This window comes from Hyalella azteca, unplaced genomic scaffold (assembly GCF_000764305.2).
Source record: "Hyalella azteca isolate HAZT.00-mixed unplaced genomic scaffold, Hazt_2.0.2 contig16338, whole genome shotgun sequence".
Taxonomy (NCBI): domain Eukaryota; kingdom Metazoa; phylum Arthropoda; class Malacostraca; order Amphipoda; family Hyalellidae; genus Hyalella; species Hyalella azteca.
The window spans coordinates 134,951-160,830 of NW_025946162.1; the positions used below are offsets into that span (position 1 = coordinate 134,951).

The 25,880-nt window shown below is 38.8% G+C and overlaps 1 protein-coding gene across 2 annotated transcripts; it reads right to left on the minus strand.

Annotated features, from left to right (window-relative positions):
* Positions 1 to 25,635, minus strand: LOC108673264 (acetylcholine receptor subunit alpha-type acr-16). Of its 2 annotated transcripts, none has more exons than XM_018161065.2 (10): positions 25,383 to 25,635; positions 10,313 to 10,443; positions 8,433 to 8,477; positions 6,760 to 6,869; positions 6,057 to 6,273; positions 4,390 to 4,582; positions 3,914 to 4,066; positions 2,802 to 2,968; positions 2,094 to 2,193; positions 1 to 1,486 (listed from the first exon to the last, which is right to left on the minus strand). In XM_018161065.2, exons 1-10 carry the CDS (start codon positions 25,426 to 25,428, stop codon positions 1,317 to 1,319), a joined length of 1,332 nt encoding a protein of 443 aa, XP_018016554.1. In that variant the 5' UTR covers positions 25,429 to 25,635; the 3' UTR covers positions 1 to 1,316. The 2 variants fall into 2 exon arrangements, with proteins under 2 accessions (XP_018016554.1, XP_018016553.1); XM_018161064.2 differs by having other exon boundaries at positions 6,051 to 6,273.
* Between the last annotated feature and the right edge of the window lie 245 nt (positions 25,636 to 25,880).

Consider the following 25,880-nt stretch of genomic DNA (forward strand, 5'->3'; position numbering starts at 1 on the left):
AATGTGCTCATAGTTTATGAATGTGCTCATAGTTTATGAATGTGCTCATAGTTTATGAATGTGCTCATAGTTTATGAATGTGCTCATAGTTTATGAACGTGCTCATAGTTTATGAATGTGCTCGTAGTTTTTTTATGAAGTTGACATCGCGACCGAAACCAGCAAGCGAACTATCCTTTATTCTTATAAAATTGGCACCAGAATATTATTGTAAAATCTAAACAGTTACTATAAAAAAATTCAGCTAATTATCACTGACTTGCTGACCAGTCAGCGTATTTGTACTGAATTTATGGCCTTCGGAGCGTATAATATAACAATGAAAAACGTTCTCCTCCGAATTTAATCCTCATGACTGATAGGGTCTAATGACCATTTTGATTAACGCTATTGACTGAAAATGAATTTAGCCTGAATGTTACTCGTAAAAAATATACGAGGTATATTTATATTGAAAAATAATCCCTTAGAAATGTAATGGGTATTTATTATCTCTTCGCTGAAAAAGAATGAAACTAATCATGTCCCAAGGGCAAAATATTACGTTAGAATTTCAAAGAATAGCAAAGTGAAAGTCGAAACATATGAAATGATTGTTAAAATTTTCCGTTAAAAAAACGCGCCTTTCAGAATTTACTAAGCTGTGGCGACCAACAAATCATTCCAACCTTTGGTCCCCACTGCACACTCAGTGAACACACGGGCGCAAAATAACACGGGCGATGTAATTTTTAGTATTAATGCAGTTTGATTTACTCTTTCTCATTATCCAGACTCGCGTTATTTCTAGAATAGAGCAGCACTTCAATATTTCTATGCACCATCTTCTTCAATTTTCTTAATGCATTCGAAAAAATCTTATTTGCTGCATCGAGTAAAGGTAATTCTAAGCAACATCTATGTATCTTTTTTAATGAGCACGAGAAAATCCTATTACCTGCACCGAAAGATGATGATAATTCTAGGCACCATAATATAACATTTTTTGTTAATGGCTATATACGAAAACTTATATTGGCTGGAAAACTTTCGAAATTCAATGAAACTTCTTTCTGAATTCACAACGAGAATTTTTTCAACATTCAGATGCATTGATATTTTTAAAAGAACAAAATTTGCACTAATAACAAACTTCAACATATGTGACGTATTTGCATAAAATAAAAGTTATTCGAGAGGCACCTTACTCGATGTACGAAAGTTAAGTGACTTTTATCCAGCGAATTTAACACATGCAGAAATGATAACTTCATCATTAAATTCAAACATAAGAACAGAAATGAAAATTTTGAATGAGATTTCCAGGACATTCGGTATCACCAGAAAAGCACCGCTTTAAATGAGATGAAGAAACTGGCCAGCACCAGAACGTAGAGCAGCAGACACACCCTGTCCACCACCGCCCCTAGCAGGAGGTAGTCCAGGGGCGCCCTACGTGACTCGTTTGTGTTGTTGTTGCCGGAGGACGGCGAGCTCGCAATTGTGCCTGAAACATGGATCAAACATGTGCGGAACATGAAGTAACATGTGCAGAAGATGAAGAAACATGAAACAACACATATGTGCGGAACATGAAACACAACATGTGCGGAACATGAAACACGACATGTGCGGAACATGAAACACAACATGTGCGAAACGTGAAACAGAATCATATATGCATTCATGCATTCATTTATCAATCGACATAATTTATATATTATGAAAGAATTCATTGAGATCGCATACATAATATATTGTGCAGTTAATGAAATGTTGAAATATTTACAAAAACAACATAGCTGACGCCATGAAATCTGAAAAGAAACTGACGCCATGGGTTGAAAGAAACCAAAGACGAGTATTTCCAACAAATGAATCATGATTTTTCTGATCTTTGGGCTGAAAAAGTGACGGTAGTAAGCGCCGTCCCGAATATTCGTTTAAAGAGCTTCATTTAATTTGTAAACTCATTGTCTTTACCCGCTATACTAATATAAATATAGAAATTTTCAGCACCATCTACTAGCTATAAACAATTTTACGAAACATGAAATTTCTTTTCTAAATTTAATTATTTATTACGTTATCTTCAACTTATATAGTTCGCCCACCGTTGGGGTAGCTGCGTCCTATAAAGTCTCGACCCTCCCCGAGCTCGAGGTCCTCCCCCTTCAGCCCGTGGGGGTACGGCGAAAGTTCTGACTTGGAGGCCTGCATTGAGGGGAACAGAGGGGAGATGGTTAAATTTATTTATTAATTAGAACGATTACACTTTGATATCACGCAGCATTGAACATACTATGTGATATACTATGGTACTATAACTACGTATATCATATATCAAAGTATATAAATACTTTGATACCTAACCACATATCTTTCGCGTAGCCGACTCGTAAAATTTGCTTTTTCGCTGGAATTTATCTCTTTGAATATTCGCCGGCAATTTTATCGTACTTTGATTCGCGATAGGAGAATAGGCTTCTTAAGGGGCCAGAAGAATTCTTTTTAATAATTATTCCAGGCAGACGATAATTACGGCAGTCATACAACAGGCAACAATGCGAGCCAAACGACACCAAACTTTCATACCAACAACAGATTACAAATACGATAGTTAAAAGACAGACGAAAAATGCCTCTGTCTTAAGGAAAGAACGGCATTAAGGAAAGAACGGCACACCAAACTATCATACCAACAACAGATTGCAAAGACGATTGTCAAAAGACAGACGAAAAATGCCACTGTCTTAAGGAAAGAAACGGCATTCGCATGACATTCAACATCTACGCATGCCACACAGACGACGTATACTCACCATGCGCCTGTAGTTGCCGAGGCAGAAGCAGGCGGCGAGCACAGCGAGCACCCGCTGTCCCGCGTGGGGCAGGCCTTGTGGGTGGGGGTCCCGCACCAGCCTGATCACCACCGCCGTCATCACCACCACCACGGCAGTCAGCACGAGCTGCTCGCTCACGAAACGAACTGCAAAAAACAGGACAAAAAAGTCATAAATTTCTTTTAGCATTTCAATGTATAAAATTTGGAAATTTATTTTCTTCGCGTGGAGACGTCGGTTTAGGGGAGAAACTTGTAAGACGTTTGAAAATTCATAAAAACTGTAACTTTCTTGTTGGTGTTTGCAAATTGAGGAATCCTTAACTTTACGAAAAAATATCCTTAATGATTCTTTTGAATTAGTGCCCTTAATTGCACAGAAAGCATTTGCAATGTAATGCACCAAGGAAGAACTCCAAAAAATTGTAAAGTCTGAAAGTCAATACAAACTCCGAAAGTCTACATCTTAGGTTGTCATAACCTCTTTCATGCAGACGAATTAAAGAATTTGATTTAAGGTAAAAAGTTTTCCAGCGACATATGATTTTTTTGATAAAAAGTTTTCCCGCGACATATGAATAAAAATTTCTAAAAAGACCCCCATTTTTCTAAATTTCATTCATGACTTTGTCAAACGCTGTAAATTTTCCAAACCAAAAACAATTGAAAATCGAAAACAATTTTTACAACAAGTAGTCTGCCCAAGTCCTATCTTTTCTGGATACCATTTAGGAGCTGGAGAGCCTCGATCGCCATACTCGCCTCAGGGGGCGAATCATGCGTGTATCGGCCACCTACTGTATTCAGCCGCTAATTAGATTTTTTTTGCGGAGTTTTGGATCAACAGAAAGGGGATAAAGTGACGTGTACATTTAACTTTTTATTCGATTTTAGAGTTTGAAGCACAACTACACACTATGGGGTTTGAGTGAAAGAAGGACAGGTGAGGGAGCACATGATGGGGTAGGGGGACTCACCCAGGATGGGGTTGTATGAGGGGGGTGGGGGTTGTAGGTCATCGTCGGGTGACTCACCCAGGATGGGGTTGTATGAGGGGGAGTGGGAGGATGTAGGTGGCATCGGGTGACTCACCCAGGATAGGGGTGTGTGATGGGGAGTGGGGGATGAAGGCGGCAGTGTAGGCCAGGAAGTGTAGCTGCAGCAGGAGGCACAGGCCCCCCAGCAGCGCCTTCTCCAGCGCCCCCGGGGGGAGGACAAACACCACCCCCGTCACCAGACTCAGCGCTGCGATAATCGTCAAACATCAACGTCTCAAAATCTAACCAAAATTATAATCACTTATCACTTTTAACATTCACTGTCAAATACTCAAAGCAAAATCATATCAAATCGTATCGTAGTGATGTCGGCGCTGAAGAATAGGCCTGATGTGCCGATTCTGTCGATGTGCTCCTAATCTTCAGTTCTCCACACTTTAACCTAAACAATAATCATTAATCACCTTTAATCTTTAATGCTCCACACTCTAACCTGAATTATAATCACTTTTCATCCCTAATTTTAGGTCATTCACACTCTAACCTAAATCACACTGCCATATCACTTACCTATGGCGGGCATCTGCAGAGTGTATGCGAACGCAGGTGCGTTGCGTTGTACTAGCATGCGTAGGGTGATGTGAGGGTAAGGCTCGACGCAGCACGAGTAGAACATCGTCGACTTCTGCAGACTGGAGCCCAGCACCGTCCACTGCCCTCGGGTCAGGTTGCGCTCTTCTTGGAACGACTTCACCAGGTCGATCTGCGGGGGCAGAAATTGGACTGATGAGAACATTGAAATTCGGGACAGTCGAGGGGGAATTTGGAGTGAGGGGAAATTGGATTCGTGAGGGACTTGAAATTAGGGACGGTCGGCGGGAATTTAGCGTCAGGTAAGTGTGCAAGGATAGAAATTAAACTCGTGAGGACATTAAAGTTAGGGACTGTCGGGTGGAATTTGGCGTCAGGTTGATGTGTAAGAAAAGAAATTGGACTCGTGAGGGCATTGAAATTAGGGACAGTTGAGGGGGAATTTGGCGTCAGGTGCATAGAAAGAAATTGGACTCGTGAGGGCACTGAAATTTGGGACGGTCAAGGGATTTTTTAAATATAGTTTTTCGAAACTATGTGTTGTGCAGGAAAGTGAGATGTGGGTGTATATTTTAGCACGGAACGAGCTAGGGAGTTGATAAGAAAATAGGTAGAAGTTTGATTAGTTCAGTTGAGATTAAAATTTGAAAAATCATTTTTTTCTAGAATGGGGAACTGTAAATTAATACACTTTCTCATAAATTAATTCAATGAGGTAAAGTAGCAGAAAAATCTGGAATGAAGCAAAAAGTTTAGGAATACTTGCATGCATTTTATTTAAAACATTATAAAATAAAAACTCGGATAGAATTTCTCAGACGTTAACACTACTGGAAAAATTCTTTGGCCAAGTTAAAAATATTTAATTATTTAATATCTTTAAAAAAATTAATTGGGCCCGGAAATTATTCACAGTATTCAAAGTTCAACGAATTTGCTGAAAGACCAAAACAGCGATGACAGTAGAATAGATGACATTATATAGAGGCGCCACCTTGAAGCGTTTAAATTCACCAGTTGTCAAAGCATGCGACTGAATAACACTGTATTGCCAACACCAACAAGTTTACAAAGCATAAAGCGATTCGAGGGTCGATTTTAGCATAGTAGATACGACGAGGCCAGATGGTTAAGATTTTTCCCTGCACCAGCTAGAGAACTTTAAATTTTTTCGGAAGTCTTAGTGGACTATACTAAAATCAGTTTAGATACTACAAAACAACTGAAAAATGTAGTTGTCTCTTAAGAAATTGGCTGAGGTTAATCGGCTTTACCGTTGATTGAAAAAGTTCTTCGACATCAACCAGAAACCGAAACCGATCTGCAAAGTAAGTAGTGCACAACAACAAATGTCAGAAAGTCACAGTAGTTTCAGTTCAATTAGGATGTCACTAACGTTCAAGAGTTTAATTCATGCCAAAACCTTAATGATGAATCAAGAAAAACCCCACCTCCACCACCACTCTGGATGTCAAAACCTCAAAGAAAACCCCACTCTGGAACATCAACAGTTCAAAAGTTTAAATCATGCCAAAACCTTAATGATGAATCAAGAAAAACCCCACCTCCACCACCACTCTGGATGCCAAAACCTCAAAGAGAAAAACCCACTCTGGAACATCAACAGTTCGTCCAAGCACCTCCACCTCTGGAGTGTCGTCGTGGAGTTCGAGGTCGAAGGCGTAGCCGTCGTGCACCCATGAGCCGTACTTTGCCGAGCAGTTGTGGATGTCGTAAGGCCAGTACGTGAGGTCAGCTACGCAGGGCACACGCAGCCGTGTGGGGTACACGTATAATATCTCGCCGCTGGGGTATGCTAGTAGGAGCGTGTTGGGTCGAGTGCCCGTCTTCCATGGCTCCGCGCTTTGGAAAGAAAAAAAAAATGCATTTCAATTTTTTGGTGGAAAAAGGACTTTTTTGGGTCAGAGGTAAACGGTCGTACAATTTTTTTGGATCAAAAAATAGTACGATTAATTCTACGATCTTAGTAGAAAAAAATTTGCTAATGCATGGAGCTTCCTAGCCCATTTCCACAACTGTGTAATATGGAAAACATGATAGAGAATCTGAAAGTTGAAAAATCTATAATTAGATAGAGAAGTAAATTCAAATTGCATTGCGAAAATTATTTTGTCAGATAATTCAGGTGCTAAAATTAGCCAGCCGGTTAGAAACAAATTAATCTAATTAAGCTGGTGAGATAATAATTGTTCAGATGTAAAGAGAATTAAAAAATTCGGACATCAAGATGATCAATGTCATTCATACAGATTGAGTGAGATTTGTGTAAATTATTTCTTTTTTGCAGCACTTAAAATTCTATCGTCGGTGTTGATGTTGGCTACGTACTTGTTGAAGAGGACGATGTCAGGATGCCAAACTTTCTCAGGTTCGAAAGCCAATTTTTGGACGTGAGAGGCCGTGATCTCGCTCCACGTTAGGCGCGAGTCCATCCAACTCTGATAACAAGAAAAACAAACATGTTAAGCGTCAAGACATTTAGTTTATTCTAATTCAATATGTAGCCTAAATGAAATTGTATTTAGGCTGCCAGGAATTATTACCTAGGTCAAAAATTTTGTCAGTTCGTGGCTTTTCGTGTTTAATATTCGGTCGAATAAAATCTAACCTGGTTTTTAACTTCAACCTCAAATTTTTGAAACGTTCATACTCATGAATAAAAAAAACGTTCATACGTTTGATTATGATTCATCTAAAAGCAGAATTAGATAATCATCGAACAAAAACCCACCGAATATAAAGGAATAATATTTTTTTTAAATTGAAAATGTTATTTTTTCAGCCGACGACAATTTCACATGAAAACCTTATAGAAGTAAAGAAACTCGTATATATTTTAGACAATTGGGTTAGAAAAGTACAGTTCATTTAAATGAATTCTGAACCGATATTTGGCCTTATACACTCGAAAATCTTGTAATTAATTTATATAATTAAATTCAAACAATTCATTCGTTCAAGTTTTGCAGTGAAGCTGAACTAAAAATAAAAACCAAAATTTAACATAATAAATTTTAAAGCTCGGATATAATTTACACGATTTGTTTCGAATAGTAGCTTCATTCAAGTATTTCTGGGGAGCGTCTGGGGTAAATTTTATCTCGGTTATTTACAGACGGATCGATTTGAAATTTGGTACACATGTGTAAACCCTAAAATAACGCAGGTTTTATTCGTGTCAATTTTTCGAAAAAATTGAAAGAAAACGTGAAATTCTTAGAAAACGGCAAAAAAGGGGTACCTTAGAAAACCTGTCTCCTCCTAGGATTTTCAAGCTACAACATCGAAACACATATCATTCGATGCGTAAAGACCATATCTACAAACGATGGTGGGGTTTTTCGAATTTCTCAATTTTGGGGGTGTGGGAGCATTTTGTCCGAAATTTTTCGAAATTTTCGATATTACCTCCATTTCCCCCCCCCTTTTTTACAGAATAAAATCCGAACTATAACGAACTTGGAAAAAGCCCACCATCAGTTCGTAGATCTTTTCTTTGCAAATCGAATGGTATATGTCTCATTGCTGTAACTTCAAAACTCTAGGAGTAGATAGGTTTGCAGTGACAATAAGTGTGAATGTTCAGGAGAGCGCGACAAAGTCCCGCGGACATCGGAATAGACACTCAATGTAGCAAGGATACAAAACTAAACGTTACTGCAGCTTGATTCCAGTCAAGGATGATGGGAGCGACGACACGTAACCCCTCCCGTACAACTGCAGGCGGGTTACTGAAGCATATCGTATGTGGGCTAGCTATTTATGCATGCTACCGGGAATTATCGCCCACCTAAAATGTGAAAGAACTCCCCCGACCCCCCCCCCCTTTCGCAAGTGGTCGTGAACGCATAAATCAACGTACAGAGATGATTTTGGTACCGTTGGATAGAACAGAATGTCAGCTTTAAGATGAGACTAAAAACCGGAAAAGCCAAAATTCAAAATTTTACCCCAGACGCTCCCCTTAATTAATATAAACCAAACATGCATCCATCACTCACCATCATAATCCAAGCGTCGAGCTCCATCACTTCCTCCGCTTCCACCTGTGAACATAAATCATAATTTTATTCATATATTGAATTTTTCATCCATTTGAATATGGCGTTTGGTAGTGAGACGTCTCATACACCTTATGAATTTCGATAGAAAACGATTTCCTGATCTACTGCATTAGTTCATTAAATCATCTTCGTGAAGTTTTAATACCCGCGAAAAATTGACGAACGAAAGTTACTCATGATAAGAGATAATAAAAATAAAAGTAAATATTTTGTTGCCAATTCGTTCCGCTGCATTGGGTGGCTCTGGAAAAAAACAAGGGCTATTGTTTGCTCTGAAAATGTTTGCCGCAGGAAATCAGCGAATGATTTCAATTATGCGGGATTGACGTCAGGATGAGTGTTTTGCGCTGATGTTTTGCGTTAGGAAGAGAGCCAGTTTTTTGGATTTGGAAATGAAGTGGATTTTTGATCCACCGTTGCAAAGTATTTGTTTAGATTCTCTTAAATACATGGGCAAGCGGAGAGCTCTTTCATGTTAGGTAGCCCGTTGTTTTGAAAGACTTGAAAGGCTAAAATATTTTTCGCTGTATCCGAATTAATGACTGTAATGAGGATGAAGGGAATGAAACAATTAGTTTCGACATGGAAATTACAATTTTTTCGTATTATCATTAGTGAAGTGGAGATCATAAGCGTTCATATTAAATAAAAAAAGTATGCATTCGTCTCATATCAGGTCGTACGATTGATAACGTGTTCATCCGTATTAAAATCACTGATCCTGTGCACTCACATTTCTGCTTCACATTCGCCAAGTTGCCGTGCACTCATCATTTAGCCAAATATTCGTCATGTTGATATGAATGATGCCAGTGAAGCGCTCGGTGACGCTCATGACGTTCGTGGCGAGCATTGCTCAGCTAAATATTGGCGGCGCGACAATCCTTACGACCGCACGAAAAATAAATTTTAAGCTGCGGTAATGAAGGAACAACAAGAATAAATTTTAAGCTGCGGTAATGACGGAACAACCAAAAATAAATTTTAAGCTGCGGTAATGAAAGAACAACCAACCAAAAATAAATTTCAAGCTGCTGTAATGATGGAACAACCAATTTGTCGTTGTTATTAGGGCCGTGCGTTAACGTTTAATTGACCCCTTTAGCTGGGTTGTGTCGCGACTACATTGGAAGTGAGCAGCATCGGTGCAGAATCCTTGTGGTGCTGTCTGTCCTAAATAGCGTGCCTCTCTACAGCCGGCGTTCAGAGCCACGATGGCACCGGCCACGGCCGTTTGCTGGCCAGCTGTGGAGCACCTGTATCCCAATCAGGATTTTGACCCGCATCAGCTTCTGATTCCTCGAATCAGAAGCTGCCACGTCTCTGAATTTTGTTCGGGATATGTCAGCGGCTGGCCGTATGGCGGTACAGCAACAGCACGTGCTGGTAGTGCGATATGACATCAGTGAACGGATATGTTAAAACGACGATGGCTTTAATTGGCACCAATGTTAGAGCTTATTACGACACCTCTCTTTAACTTCACTTCTTGTTGTTGTATGTTTGTCAGCTAAAAATGTTATAATCGATATTTAACACACTTCTACCAGTCCAGTTGATCTGAAATTTTGCACACTTGCGTAAAGTCGGAGACAATGCTTGAATCAACTGACAGAATAAATAATTTAAACAAAATAAGTTTCTTTCATATCAAAAAAATTTTAGGAAATTTTTGTTAAATAATTGAAAATAATATAAGAAATTCATTGTACATGTGTAACATCGGAGTCACTGGCCCCTTTAGAAATGTTGTCTGTAAAAAGTAATTTTAAACGCATATAATTTTTAACTTGGTATCCATGTTAACATGGACTCACCATATTGACGTGCATGACAGTGAAGCGCACAGCCACGCTCGTGATGTTAGGAGGCAGGCTGGAGCGGTCGTAGGTGTGTAGCAGGTGTAGCCGCAGACGCTGCTCCACCGTCTCGCTGCCTGCGCTCCCGTCTGCAGTGATACAATTACACGACATTCATTAGACAAGATTTAGTATTATTATAATTCCCTGACTTTCTGCCGGACTAATACGAAAACAAAGAATCAATTTGAATTATATTTATTGTACAATTTATTGAATTTATACCAAATCAATGTCTAATTAGGCAAGGTTAATAGGGAGAATGCCCCGCTGTCTGCGATTTAGTCGGATCAAATGACTCGGCTGTTCAGATTACGTTTTTAATTAAAGTACTGCGATGGTACATTTGTCTGATGAAATTTATATTATTAAATTTATATTATATAATTGAGTCTTAATTAATTATGAAACTGTTTGAATTCCAGCGCTGTTGCCGGAAGTGATTTAGCAACGCGTAAATTAATTCGCTGATTTTTTTTATTTCTAGTATTATTTCCATAACCGAAAATTAAATTCGCCTTAATTAATACAGAAATCGCTCCGCAATAAAGGCCAAGTTTTTATTATTAAATTCAACAAATGAGACACTCAAATATTTGTGGAAGCAAATGTGTCGTTTTTTCATGTGCTGTTTACTGCAAAACACCTCACCGTTGTTGAGGTATAAGCTTGTATTTTATTATCTTGCGTGTTGTTTTACTTGGGATTCGTCAATTATTGTGAAGTTGCTCAATGTCATTTTAGTTTAGACTTTACGAAAGTCGGAATGCGGAAGGTGTAAGTTGCTGCTAGATTACTGTGCGGTGTGAAGCCTGAGTGGAGGTACGTAGTGTGTTAGGTCCTGATGTGTATTATTGAATTGCGATATGTGAATTTATTAGAATCAATGTATATATTATATTTGTGTTCCATTATTTGATTTGTATATTCATTACTTTATTTACTAGTTAGAAGTTTAATTATTGTTCATTTTACTCTTTTAGGAGAGCCTCAAACCAGAGACTCAAACTTCAGACTTACTCATCTTCTCAGTTTGCCAGCACGTGAATGTGTATATTACAGTGGATTGTATATACTGAAACGGATTGTGCATGCAATAAAGTGATTTTAATTAAAGATTATCAGTGAAAATGACCCTATACGATCATGTAGGCTGAGTTGGTGTGTCGATGACCCCAACACCGTGGTGAAATGTTTTCAAAAATAATTCAAGCAGTAATAACTTTTAGGATCATCTTGCCTAAACAACCGAAATATCGATTACAAAATAATGGCTTTATTTGGGGGTCTTCTTCAGTCCAATTAAGCTCAGGTTGCGTGCATCACAACAACATTAAAACTGGGCTGAATCAACAAAGACTCGCATTGATTCTCTCATATATAGGACGCCGGAAAATTGCTGATAATATCGAAGGGGAAATATTGACGAAGAAGTTGTCATTATATGAGAACTGCAGCCGTAATAAATGCACAAGGTCAGCAGTATGCGCTAGCTGAGAGCGTTGATGCCAAAACCTACAGCAAGTAATGCGTGAATATGGAATGGATAAGTTCCGTGAGAATTGCACGGATATAGCGCTAGTAAAAACATGCGGTAGTCAGTAAAATAAGCAATTTGTCCGTGGGGGTCTAAGTCAATACAATAGCGCTCGTTGATTTACGTAGCTACAAGTTTCATGAAAGAAAAGCGGTCTAAATGTAACTTCTTCAAACGAAAATATTTTCTAAAATTGTAATAACAAAACTGCAAATATTGACTATAACTTCACAGTCAATATTTACTAAATATTTAATATTATATATTTATTCCTTGAATACTTTGCTGTGCTTGTCATTGGCAAGAAATTAACTTCTCCGTCACACGGCATAGAAAAGTTAGGCATGATGACATGTTCTTATCAAAGTAAAAGTCAGTGACATGACTTGGCATGTTCCACTAATTAAAGGCTCGGGTCTGTATTTTAGTGAATGCTTTTGATGCTCCGAGGTCGATTGCAACGTACCGCACTGACATACTGATACTTTAAGATGCCAAGGAATTTGTTGTTACCTTTAGCTAAAATTTAATTTTCCTGCACTGGTGTCGATCATGGGAAATTGAATGCTATAACTAATTAATAAGGAATAACTATTTTATAAAACTCAATGAATAAGAAAAAATGATGCAGAAAAAAAATTATGTTGCCTCATCTGTTCACACAACGATTATTAGTTAAAATTTGACGAGTTACCCCAAAAATATCGATGAACACAGTACCGCTGTAGCAAGTGCTCAAACAAGTGAGATGTATTTTCGTTAATAAACCCTGCGCAACTTAGAAGACCGCATACACAATGACTAGAAATACAAATAATTTTTGGGGAAAATTAGCAATTTTCATTACTAATTTGTAGCACAGCATTGAGCGATAATGATTAGCCAAGATTTTTGGATTAGAATATATGAAGGCATGAAGGTTGATTTATTTCAAGCATTGCAGGGTAATTGGGATATACTGATAAAGGCGCTATTACCTGATTCAGAAACTGCCTCAGAACCTGCCACTGAACCTTTTTCAGAGCCCGACTCTGAACCTTCATCAGAACCTGCTTCTGAACCGGCTTCAGAAGATGCTATACACGTGTGGTGGTGGTATACGCGGCACAGTAATATTCATGCAATTTTTTCTGCAAACGTAAAGTGTTAGCTTAAATTATCAGATTTAAACTCAAAAGGCCCATCCGTTCTCATTTAATTTGGATTCTTTAAGTCTCGATTTCAGTTATTGCTATCTAGATTTCCTCAATTACTGGCAACTGACGTGAAATAACCTTAATGATACTTTCAAAATATTCGGGCAAATGTTGCGAAATATTTTAGAATAAACTCCACGTAATAAATCAAATATCGCCATGCAACGAAGAAACTAAATTAATGATGATTATAAACTAGTAATTATTCACCGTTGAATTATCTTTAAACTATTTTATAAATCTTCTTTAACTAAAACTAATTAAAATTTAAACAAATAATCCATCTAGTCAGGATCCACGCACTGCATGGGAACACAAGCGAAGCAGTTTTTTAAGCTGCAGTGACTGCAAACCAACCAATCGTGTTTTTACACGGCCTCAATATTAAGCACTGCACTCGCTGCTATCGACAGCCTGGCGACAAACTGGCAGACAGATTACGCCTCCCGTCCCGGAGCCAGAAAACTGTACGCACTTCATTTTGTTCTTCGCGTATAACAACTTCCTTTGTCCTGTCATTTGTTATACAAATCATAAAAATTAATTCTGTTTACTTTGTCCTTAACGCAGAAAAACTGTGTCGGGCTCTGAGTCAGTTCATTTAAGAGAAGGTATTTAAAACTCAACAAATAAGAAAAAATTGCTTATAATTCTGCTATGAATTTTTGAAGCAAATAGACAAATTATCCTGCACGAATGGTAAGTTAATTAACCTAATTAATTATTGGTAATCCCAGTTAAATTTATTTTGTAAATATATAAATATATATCACTGTCTCAAAAAATTAATCAATAATGAAACTACAATTTGAAGCTCATGCAAGTAATCACTGAATATTTCAGTAATTTAATTCGACACCATATATTTGTTGTCACCACAGGGAGAAGGTGCAGTAGGATACAAGCCTCGCAAGGTAGCAACATCACACGACACAAGTTATCGCAAAGAAATCCACATCATTTATCGAAAACTCAAAGAATGTTAATTCATCAGTTTCATTTTACTCTCTCTCCATGTTTGGCTCGTAGCTCGCATCTCCTTAAGGGAAGTGCTCATCAAATCCTCGCCATCAAACCTTCAATAAAACATCCCATATAAAACCCTCATCAAACGCCCCATCAAACCCCCATCAAACCCCCATCACACCCTCATGAAAGAATAAGGCTCATCAGAGCAGCGTATCAAGGTCACCTCCAATAATCCCTACATGAAGGTTTTATAAAATGCTTACTTCAAAGTCGTGGCCGAGAAACCATTGGCGCCAAGGTCGACTTTGATGAAAATTGAGACGCAAGAAAAGGGCTAAGCCCTGAGTTAAATTTTGTTTCGATCACCATTTCTTCTTTTTAATTTTGATTTTCATTATAAAAGCCGAATAAAGAAATGCTCTTGCCAACGCCTACATTTGTACACTGTATTATTTTTGTACTAAAGACTACACAATACACTATTTCGTATGTTTCAGGTTACACAGGAAAGCAGACATATGATACCCACGTGCCCTTACAACGAATGTTATCTGAGATGTGTAGGACTACACGAGCGCTGCGGCGATAGTGCTTTCTTACATGTCACCCAATTATACACTAGCGAACTCTGACCTCAGGACGGCCTAGCTTGACGGTTGCTCTCCGTCATCTTTGAAATGATTATAAATTCACAATTTATAGCATTATTTGATTTCTTATACTTGTAGATAAAATTGCTCTATTCACTGTGTATTTCTTTACTTTCTTTAATAACTTATTATTATTCATCCAATACTTTTAATTTCTAAGACTTCCAACGAAGTAAATTAAGTTCGCTGAAATTGGTAAGCTTTGCATTGCCGTGAAAAGAGATAATAGGAAATGATAACGAACATTTTCGAACAATAAGCAAAAAATAACAAATTTTTAGGATCATAACATTCAAAAACTAAAAATAATTTTAACTTTTTATATAAATATAAATGTAAACTTGCTCACCAGCGGCGGGCCGCCGCTATTTCGCTCATAAATTATCCTGTAGATTCAACCCACTGCATGTGCATAGATCAAGACAGTCGAATAAAATGTGAGTTCGTGCGACGCGATGTCCGAGGATCTGAGTTATGACCACGCAAGACAAATGAACTGATGCTGAGATAGTGTCGAACACACAACGTATTTAGTTTTAGTGTTCCGCCATGACGACTAGAAATGCGCCTAGACAATATTGAGCGAGGGCTTCTCTTGATAAATTAATTTCTCTGAAGATATGCGATGATGCCGAGATTGTAAATAACATGCTGACATCTCGCTCTATAAGTAATGCTCTAAAAATGCGCGAAGCTAGTTGTAGGATATAGGCCAGATTATTCTTTTGCATTGAAGAAATAATGCTGCGAAAATTTCTAGGTTGTTCGCATTTTCGAACATTGTTCAAGAAAGAAATTTTTGAGTGGTTGCAATAAGACAATGCGCTCATACTGAATGTAGGTATATCTGACAGAATCGAGAGTTGAAATCTACAGACGTACACCCGTTGCTTGGAATTCGTATAAATGTATTAATCATCGTTTACAGTTGCCTAGAATTAGTCAATGGCAGTTTGCTTTATAGTACAACAGTAAAAATGTCTGTTAATTGTACCTAACAGGAACATATGCTGATAAGTGCTTGTGAACTGGGAATGATCGTTCTGTGATGACGAATTATTTCTTGACCAATCCTCCTACAATAGCTTGCTGATGTAGTTGGCTTCCGTAAACAAGGCCATTCCTATCGGGCAGGGAAAAATTTCAGTTCTGAATGGCATTTCATTGAGGACAAACTGCATCATGTTAATACGTAAATTACACTGAATTATATAATAACTTTAATGAAATTATTATTAATTTAAATAGGTGGCTGTGGTATTATTTTCCGTTTCATATTTTTCGTCCTAATAAATTTGGTGGATTATTTAAGTGACCAGATAAACTATACCAGTTTGTATAGGGACGATTAGTTTATAAAGTATTTCATTGCTTAATTACGCAAATTATAACGATTTAAAAACAAAATTAATTTTCTTTGAAATTCTTCTCTTTAAATGAAACAGCAAAGCAGACGCTCTCACACGTGAATAAAATGTACAGCTTTGATTCAAGCCAGAAAATTCATGAAAATGTCCAATGCTTCACATTCTTGAAGCCGTCGAGTAAATGTGACCATCTGTCCTGTTATTTACTGAGCTCTTGCTACCTGATACTCGTTACCTTACTTGACCTCTGCACCTCACTTGACCTCTGCACCTCACTTGACCTCTGCACCTCACTTGACCTCAACACCCGCTGCTGCTTTTCTGATCGTTCAATTTACCTGAGGCGTCAATGGACAGGCCGGTCACTTCAGTGAGCAAACTCTTATTGTTTTCTGCCTAAACAAACAACGGTCTTGGATTAATTCCAATGCGTTGCGTGGGTTGTTCTTTAGAAATTTCGTGACGATTTATAAATGCATTGCTACATGTTTAAGATCGGTGGTCCTTGCATTCTATGTTATCTGAGAAAAATATGTCAGGTGATAGTCTTTAACCTGACATATTTTTCAAAGCATGTCAGATTATTACGAGAAAGAATATCCTGAGTAATTTCCATGTGCCACTATATTGTTTTTGATAATAATTTTGAAATACGTTTCCACAAATCAGCCATTATCATTATAGCATCTCTCCACTGCCACACCATGAATCAACGGATGATCGGCAGTGTTTATTTTAATTAATCTATACTTTAGATTCTTTATCTCAGTAAGTGTTAAACGAATCTTTATTCAAACTTGATGCGAAGGTAGTTTTTAGAATGATTCTTTAGGTTTGGTTCACTTTATTCTGTCGAGCAAGTTCGTCACGGAGTTCCCCACTCAAATCAAAAGAGGGTAAATCAAAACATACAGGATGTTGACTCAAGACACACGCTTGAGGATTTACCTGCACGCAACCTGTGGATGTTTGTTTCTCATTATACCTCAGGCATAAGTCGGGAATGCTTTCTGTATAACCAACAAAAAATTGATTACATTTGTCGCAGCAGATAGAATTCCTTAAAAATTTGCTTACATTTAAAAAATATTAATATACGAGTACTTATATCAATTTTTAAAAATTTCACTGATTCTACCCTGTACAAATTTATTTGCAATCTAGAACAGCATATTTTACAAAACCAACATGAGTCGGAGCCGGTGAATCGAGCCTGCCGTGAATGACAAGTCAGTGACCGAAAACTTTTAGGCTGGACCAGCGCAGCGTCCATCACAACCTGCAGCGGAGCGCGCGGACATCTCTTTTGTGGAGCGATAGTCGGCGCGACACTCGATCACGCAGCGGCGACTCAGCGAACCTGTCGTGGCTGCTCCCGATGAATCCTGATGTTTTGAGCTGGTCCTGTGGATGTTTCTAACAATTCCTGCGATGTTGAGGTGATGCAGCAGCTTCAAACGATTCCTGCGGTTCTGAAGTGGTAAAATCACCGAAATATTTTCGATATTGAGGTGATTCTGCTGCTGTTTCCGAATAATTCTTATGGTGTTGAGGTGGTCCTGTGGATGTTTCTAACAATTCCTGCGATGTTGAGGTGATGCTGTAGCCTCTTCAAACTATTCCTACGGTCAGAAGTGGTAAAATCACCGAAATATTTTACGATATTGAGGTGATTCTGTTGCTGTTTCCGAATAATTCCAATGGTGTTGACGTGATCCCGCTGCTATTCTTAAAATTTCCAGTAATGTTTAGGTAATCCTGTGGCTGATTCCAACAAATCCTGCGGTGATTCCAAGTTAAACACTGAGCGTAATTTCATCTATGAGTCATCATAGAAATTGTTCTCTGTTGCAAAAGGTTTTGCTGCAGTCAAGTTAGTCGATACAGAAGGATGTTTGGCCACTAAATATTCATATGTAAATAATTATCCTGAATATTTTGGAGCATCATTACAAATTTGAGTGAAGGTGAAGGGCTTAGAATTGTGACACCATTTTCTATCTCGTAATTCTTCTGACTCAATGACTCGTTGACGGCGCAGTGACATTATTATTCTGGGCACATCTTAGCGGAGTTCATCATCCTATAACAAAAGGTGTTACAGTCCAAACTAGGAATTCAACATATCAGCAGCTCGCCCATCTAAAAATAGCTTCCTTGCTTGAAATAATAACTAATTTCTGCTACAGAACGTCGGCCACTTTCGAATCGTCTTCAGTATTTGCTATAAAAATACAAATTTAAATGACATACACAGTGATAAGGCACACACTGAATTAGCACGGTACAGCTGCCCGTACAGTCAGCTGGCATTGCCTTTTTCATGGTACTGTACAGCTGCCCGTACAGTCAGCTGGCGTTGCCGTTTTCATGGTACTGTACAGCTGCTCGTACAGTCAGCTGGCGTTGCCGTGCTCATGGTACTGTACAGTTGCTCGTACAGTCAGCTGACGTTGCCGTGCTCATGGTACTGTACAGCTGCTCGTACAGTCAGCTGGCGTTGCCGTGCTCATGGCACGGTAAAAATGCCCGTACAGTCAGCTGGCGTTGCCGTGCTCATGGCACTGCACAGCTGCCCGTACAGTCAGCAGGCGTTGCCGTGCTCATGGCACGGTAAAAATGCCCGTACAGTCAGCAGGCGTTGCCGTGCTCATGGCACTGTACAGCTGCCCGTACAGTCAGCTGACGTTGCCGTGAGAGGTTGGGGTAGAAACAAATGTTGTTTAATGGGATCAGAAGATAGTTCATGGTCTATTGTGAGGTCATGAACAATAGCAACGGCGTATTGTCGCTGGTAGTCAATGCCCAATTATTCAGAGGCGTAAACAAGAACGTCATGCGCGGCGTCATGCGCACGACGTACGCATGTACGAGATGACTCATGCGGTGGCGCTTCACGCGCATGCGTGAGAGTTTACTTCATCCTAAGCTATCTCGTAAATTTTCGTTAAAATGAGAAGAATTTAGGCAAGTTCTTTTATTGAATAACAACTGCCTTGAGCCTCGACTTAATCGCGGCAGCGTGTGTACCAGAGACGCGCTGCCGACCTCTCCACCGCAGTGAAGACTTAAGCGTCCCATCGAATTTACCGCAGCCAAATATTAGGAACATAAGAAAATATTACAGTACACGGTTAATTATGATAGTATCAGTATAAATCTTTTGTATTAGTGGCATTGTTCTATTATATTAGTGACATTAATCTATTGTATTATGGGCATTAATCTATCGTATGTTGGCACAAATTCATTGTATTATAAACAATAATTTATAATGTTATTGACATAAAGTCATTGAATTATTTTATTGATATAGTCTAATATTGGAATTAATCTTATATATTTCTAGCATAAATCATTATTAATTCCCACACTGGTGCAGAATATATGGAGTGAGTGTCACTTTGTGGACCTTTGAAAGGTTTTCTTAAAATAGAACACACGTTGTTAGTTAGCTCTCGTTTATTGTTCTACATAAGCGTACAAGCGTGAAAAAATATCAATCTAAAATCCTAAATCGCAGATTATTTGAACAAGCCATCAATATTGAAACATACCGTGAAACAACAATCAAAATGAACCGAAATAACCACACAAAATATCCTGTTTCCAGAGTTTAAAATGAATGTTTTCCCATCAAATTCAATAATAAAAAATTCGTAGATTGGGATCGTTGGATGTCCTCAGACGTTCACTGCCGCGTTGCAGTGAGCAAAATTACCTGAAATATTTAACAAGCTTTGAATTTCCAAACATGAAATTCACGTGAGTTTTGGCAAGCAAACACGTGAATGTCGCACAGATCTGCTGAGTCACGGTCAGTGCGCTTGCGTTGACGTACGGCAGCTGCTCAGGTAGCTAGGATGGGTTCGGGTGAACAGACGCTGTGAACCTTGGTGGTGACACGCTAATTTCATGAATTTTATTCTAACTCGCTTTTGAGGATGCATTATTGAATGCGGCTCAGTAGGTTCAATAGACGTGTTTACCCATTCATGGATAGATATTATTTACTCTTACACCCACTTCCTTACTCACCCAGTGCTGGGAGGTATTGTTCACTGTTATATATCCCCACTCCCCTACTTACCCAGTGCTGGGAGGTATTGTTCACTGTTATATATCCCCACTCCCCTACTTACACAGTGCTGGGAGGTATTGTTCACTGTTATATATCCCCACTCCCCTACTTACACAGTGCTGGGAGGTATTGTTCNTTCACTGTTACGTATACCCACTCCTCTACTTACACAGGCCTGGGAGGTATGGTTCACTGTTATATATACCCACTCACATACTTACACAGTCCGGGGAGGTATGGTTCACTGTTATATATACCCACTCACATACTTACACAGTCCGGGGAGGTATGGTTCACTGTTACGTATACCCACTCCCTTACTCACATAGTCCTGGGAGGTATGGTTCACTGTTACGTTTATACCCACTCACCTACTTACACAGTCCGGGGCGGTATGGTTCACTGTTACGTTTACTCACTCTCTTATTACACAGTCCGGGGAGGTATGGTTCACTGTTACGTTTACTCACTCTCCTACTTACACAGTCCGGGGAGGTATGGTTCACTGTTACGTATACCCCCCTTTTTACCCACACAGTCCAGGGAGGTATGGTTCACTGTTGCGTTTACCCACTCCCTCACCCACACAGTCCCGGGAGGTATGGTTCACTGTTAAATATACCAGCTCCCCTACTTACACAGTCCGGGGAGTTATGGTTCACTGTTATATACATTATACACCTACTCATTACCCACACAGTCCTGGGTAAAGCATCTCAAGTGACTCATGCTGTGCTCGCTGGTCGCCAGCATCAGGAAAAACTGCCACGTACCCGCGACGTGACGCCCCAAGTTAGGAAGCAGACCTCCAGAGGTGTCAAGTGGCTTCCAAGCGCCCCCCTGGCGTCATCATCTCATTTAAGAGTCTTTTGGATTGTGCAAGGCGCCCCATAAATGCTTTTGTGTCGCCTGGAGGTGTCAGAGTCCACGCTTAACTTTAATTGACGGATGTCATTGGCCGTCCCCTCTTGAAAGGAACCCAGTCTCAATGGGGCGAGAAGTTCCTTTGGCTTGGCGCTCCTCAGCATAAACAGGGATGGGCTTGAAGAGCGCCGGGAAATTATGATTTTTTGAGCAACTCTCAACGAGGAAGTGTCGATTTCAAAGGCGAGCAATTTAAGCGCGGCCAACTTCAATGGCTCCGTCAAGCAGTGTAAGGATGCGTTCTCTATTGGGCTCATTTAAAATGCTTTTACACGAAAAAATGCTTCAAGTGCCAATAATTTTCCATTGACGATACTAGAAAATGCGTATCAAGTAGAAAAAATGCTTTCTGTGAAACGTTTCAAATTTCTGCAAACGGTTAGAAAGATTTTTAGCTTATCTTCCGCAGGAATTCAGAATTGAATTCAAGCATATATTATCCATAGAAAATATTTTATTCCTACATTTCTTCATTAATTTAACATTCATAAATTTTTTCACACATTTTTTTCGCGATAATGAGAGTAAACCGACCATGATACACATTTTTTTCATCAGCAAATAAAAATCGACAATTTTCCACACAAGTTGTTGTCAGTTCACTATATCACGTCGATGATTAATTGATTAACATATGTCCGTCATTAGTAAGTGCGTAGTAATATTTATAATTCATTCGGTAACATGTCGATTGATCTTTAATCAACTCATCGTAAAGTTATTGGAATATTAATTTACATGTCAATTAATCATCACGTTGATAATTTAAATGTACATTTACATGTCAATTCATCATTATTACATTTAAAATAATGTTACTGATGCAGTTATTTACATGTCAATTCGTCAATAGTGCGTTCAGAATAATGTATATAATGAATTTATTACCATGCCAATTCATTATATGTAAATTCTTTATCATAATAATAAAAAACTGCCATTGCAGTCTATTACGATTTATATATCGCCTCCCGCGTACAGACGACACTCAAATCAAACACAGAGCATATTTTGCCCACACTAATTAAGCCTAAAACATCTCAAAGATTTACTAATGATTGCTAATTATTGCTGGCCATACCCGTAGAAAATTCAGACCAAATTTCGAAGTTTGGCATGAACAAACGTCCATGAAATTATTACTGATGGCCGTATTATCGACGGCCGACTACAGGCCATTCTCATATGCTTCTTAATTATAATGTCATTTGAATTCTCCTCGTGCTCGCAGTGCTACCATAGGTAATATTAACAGCTTGATGAACAAGCTTCTGTGTTCGCTTTGATTGAGGTCACAATTAGCGTCAAGCGTATAGACTTTATTTATGTGCAGGTGCTATAAATACAAATATGCGTAGGGGCTACATGGATGCCTGAGCAGGGTTGTCAGGCTCTCCCGACACGCCACGTTACAGCTACGGCCTTTTGGTGCCGTGCACTGCTTTGTAGCTACGCGTGTATGGCGAGCAGTGTATTTACTGTGAATTGTGAGCATTTTAGTTATCGCGCACGGCGAGCACTGCTGTATTGTATTTACCATGAATTGTGAGCATTTTAGCTACCGTGCACGTCGAGCAGTGTATTTACCATGAATTGTGAACATTTTAGTTGTCGCGCACGGCAAGCAGTGTATTTACCATGAATTGTGAGCATTTTAGTTACCGTGCACGACGACTCCTGTAGTTACCGTGCAGGGTGAGTTCTGTAGTTACCGGGCTAAGCGCACATCGTAATTACCGTGAAAGTGTGCGATGTAGTTAGCGTGCGCAATTGTTTTTTAGTTACCATGCAGGGCAAGTTTTGTAGCTACCGTTTTATGGGGAGCATTGCGTATACCGTGAAAAATATGATCATTGAAGTAACTGAGCGCGCAAGGTAAGTCGCGTAAAGATCAGTAAGCACCTATCAGTAAGCACATAAGCAAAGATCAGTAAGCACCTTTTTTTCTCTTTTTAGGACCAAAGAGAAAAAAGCTTTTTATAGTGCACGGTAGCTATCAAATAAGATGGGCCTCTACAATTTTCATAAAAAAGTGTTCAACTAATTTTAAATCCGTCGTTAAACTGCCAATTTCGTAGAACTTTACCCATCGCCCAATTTTCCAGCCTCCTTGAAAATCTCAGCCCGGGACGCAATAACTTATGTTATTTAACGTCTTCTTCGTTCATGAGCGCACTTTTCCCAGGAAAGATTTGAATCAAATCAGTAATTTCGTGCTTCAAGAAAGGGCTTACCGACGCTAGAAAACCTCCAGCATTGACCGTATCTTGTGACGTAATTGGAGTCTGAAGGTCTCGCTTCTGATGATAGACGGTCTTATTAAATGGGCGCTAAGATGAAGACATCGCGCTGTATCCACACCAAGCTGCTCAGTTACTATCGAGCTTGTCTCGTTAGTGAATTTTTTTAACTCGAGTTGGAATTACACAAAGTTACAAAATATCTAGTCATTTAATATTGAATTTAAAAGACTGTTCCCTGGACTACAAATCCAAAGTTTTTGAAATTACGCACACTACCATTGAGTTATATCATGTTGTAGAAAACGCTGAATATATTCACGGCGTTCACAGGATCGTTTTTGCTATGTTCTCTATCTGAAAAAAATTGCTCGGATAAAAAAAATTCTGAATCATAACACCACCATCACAACAGTCGTGTGTGGTGAGTATCATATCACAACAGAAAGACGCGGTAATTTGCGAGTCATGTTTTATACATGTCATATCAAACGGAACACTCACCACTCTGTGCTGGATATTTTTAAGGGGGGTGCCTCGGAAAAAAAAACTTTTTTATCTATGGACGGATAATTTTGAAACCTTATATACATGAGTAAAACAGAATTCTAAGACTTTTTTGAACATGTAAATTTTTCGAAAAAATGACAGACAACGTGAATTTCATAGAAAACGGCAAGAAAGGAGGTACCTAATTAGAAATATCCTCCAATGATTTTCAAGCTACAACATCGAGATCCATATCATTCGATGCGTAAAGACCACATCTAGCGATTCGGAGCAGCTTTTTTCGAATTTCTCATTTTTGTGGGTGGAGGATTTTTCGTCCGTTTTTCGATTTTCTCCAATCCCCCTCCCCATTTTTGCAAAATATAATCCAAACTATAACAAAATTCCAAAAAGCTAGGAACATTCTCTACATAGATATTTTCTTTAAGAATTGAATGGTGTATCTCTCAATGTTGTAGCTTGAAAATCATAGGATGAGATAGGTTTTAAAGATGAAAATTTCAACTTTTCAATGGAGCCAAAAAACTGAAATTTGTGATCATCGAAAGTATAGGTTTTACTTGCGCTTCAACGGCTGTGGCGAGCGAACAAACAAACGCACATAGACGAGTTTACAGTCGTTGGATGCGCATTTTTCTGAGCTTTAAAATGAACCTAAAAACCTAAAAAGCCAAAAGTTTTGATTTTTTAGAGTTAAAAATCCAAGTCTATCTCGTAACGGCTAGAGCAGGCGGAGGGCTGAGATTTTACCATGAGCAGGCTGCTCACTGCTCAGGGCTCTTAACACAAGTTAGGATGCAATTTTTCATAAGACAATGTAGAGCACCACCGCACATCACACAAAATAAAGCACCACCGCACATCACTTAAAATAAAGCACCACCGCACATCACACCAGATGAGGCATCATCTCTCACCCCAGATCACACCCCCGATACGCGGTGCGCTCTCAGCGCCTGTTCAAACAAACGCCATCGTGGCGCTATGGCAGAGCTTTCTTGTTAACCAGCGACTAGGTTGGTGGTGACCGTTGCATTTGGTTGTTAGTGAGTCATTTGGTTGATGGCGAGCCTTTTGTTCGATGGTAAGTCATTCTTTTACCGAGACTTTATCGCTATTGTATTAACTATTTTTTGATGTAGAGGCCACGCGGCAACTGTACAGGCAATGAGGGAGAAAGAACATTCTATCACATCATGAAAATTTGTTGCATCGCTGGTAACTTAATCAACACGTTAAGTGCGGCTATGTCACTTTTCAGGGCTTATTTCATACCGGTGTTACGACATACCGGTGGATCGTATACCGTACTAAGAGTACCTTAGTAATGTTAAATAAGTAAGGTACTCTTAGTTAATAATAAGAGTAAGTTACTCTTAGTTAATAAGTAATTAATGTTAAATGAGTAATGTTAAATTGCCTAGCGTCAATAATAGCAGGGCAGTAAGCAGACCATGACGAACTAAAACCCTGTAATTGGTGGCAAGAAAATGCACAAATTAACTTTCTGACAATGTGGGTTGCATGAATATCATGTTATGGTACAGTACTCACCCAATCTCAGCAGCAGCAGACACAGCAATAAAAGATGATTATACATTTCTGATGTGTTTGAAGTCACAAAGGCACTTTTGGATCTTTATCTAGTTAAAAAATAGCGATATTCTTTCTAGTAACAAGAAAAAATGAATTTATTCGAAATCCAAGTCTCTCGTCACGCGTTCTGCCTCACAGCATCATCTTATTTTATCAAAACAAATCGCATCGGTTGGGTTCACGCGCGGTTACCTACTATCATACTGTAAAAGAAATCTGCAATGAAAAGGAAAATCTGATGAGATAATCGATTAATTTTTAGTAGAATTATATATTATACCAGTAAACAACAGTAGGATTGCTACTACCGTCATTAAGCAAGCCAATGCGTGAAGCGATTACGTCTAGAACTTTATTCTAGGAAGTTTGAACGGGGTTTCGTACGGATATATCATACTAATGAATTTTTAGAGTTAAATAAATGACAAGATTAACGGGAACTATTATTTACTCTAT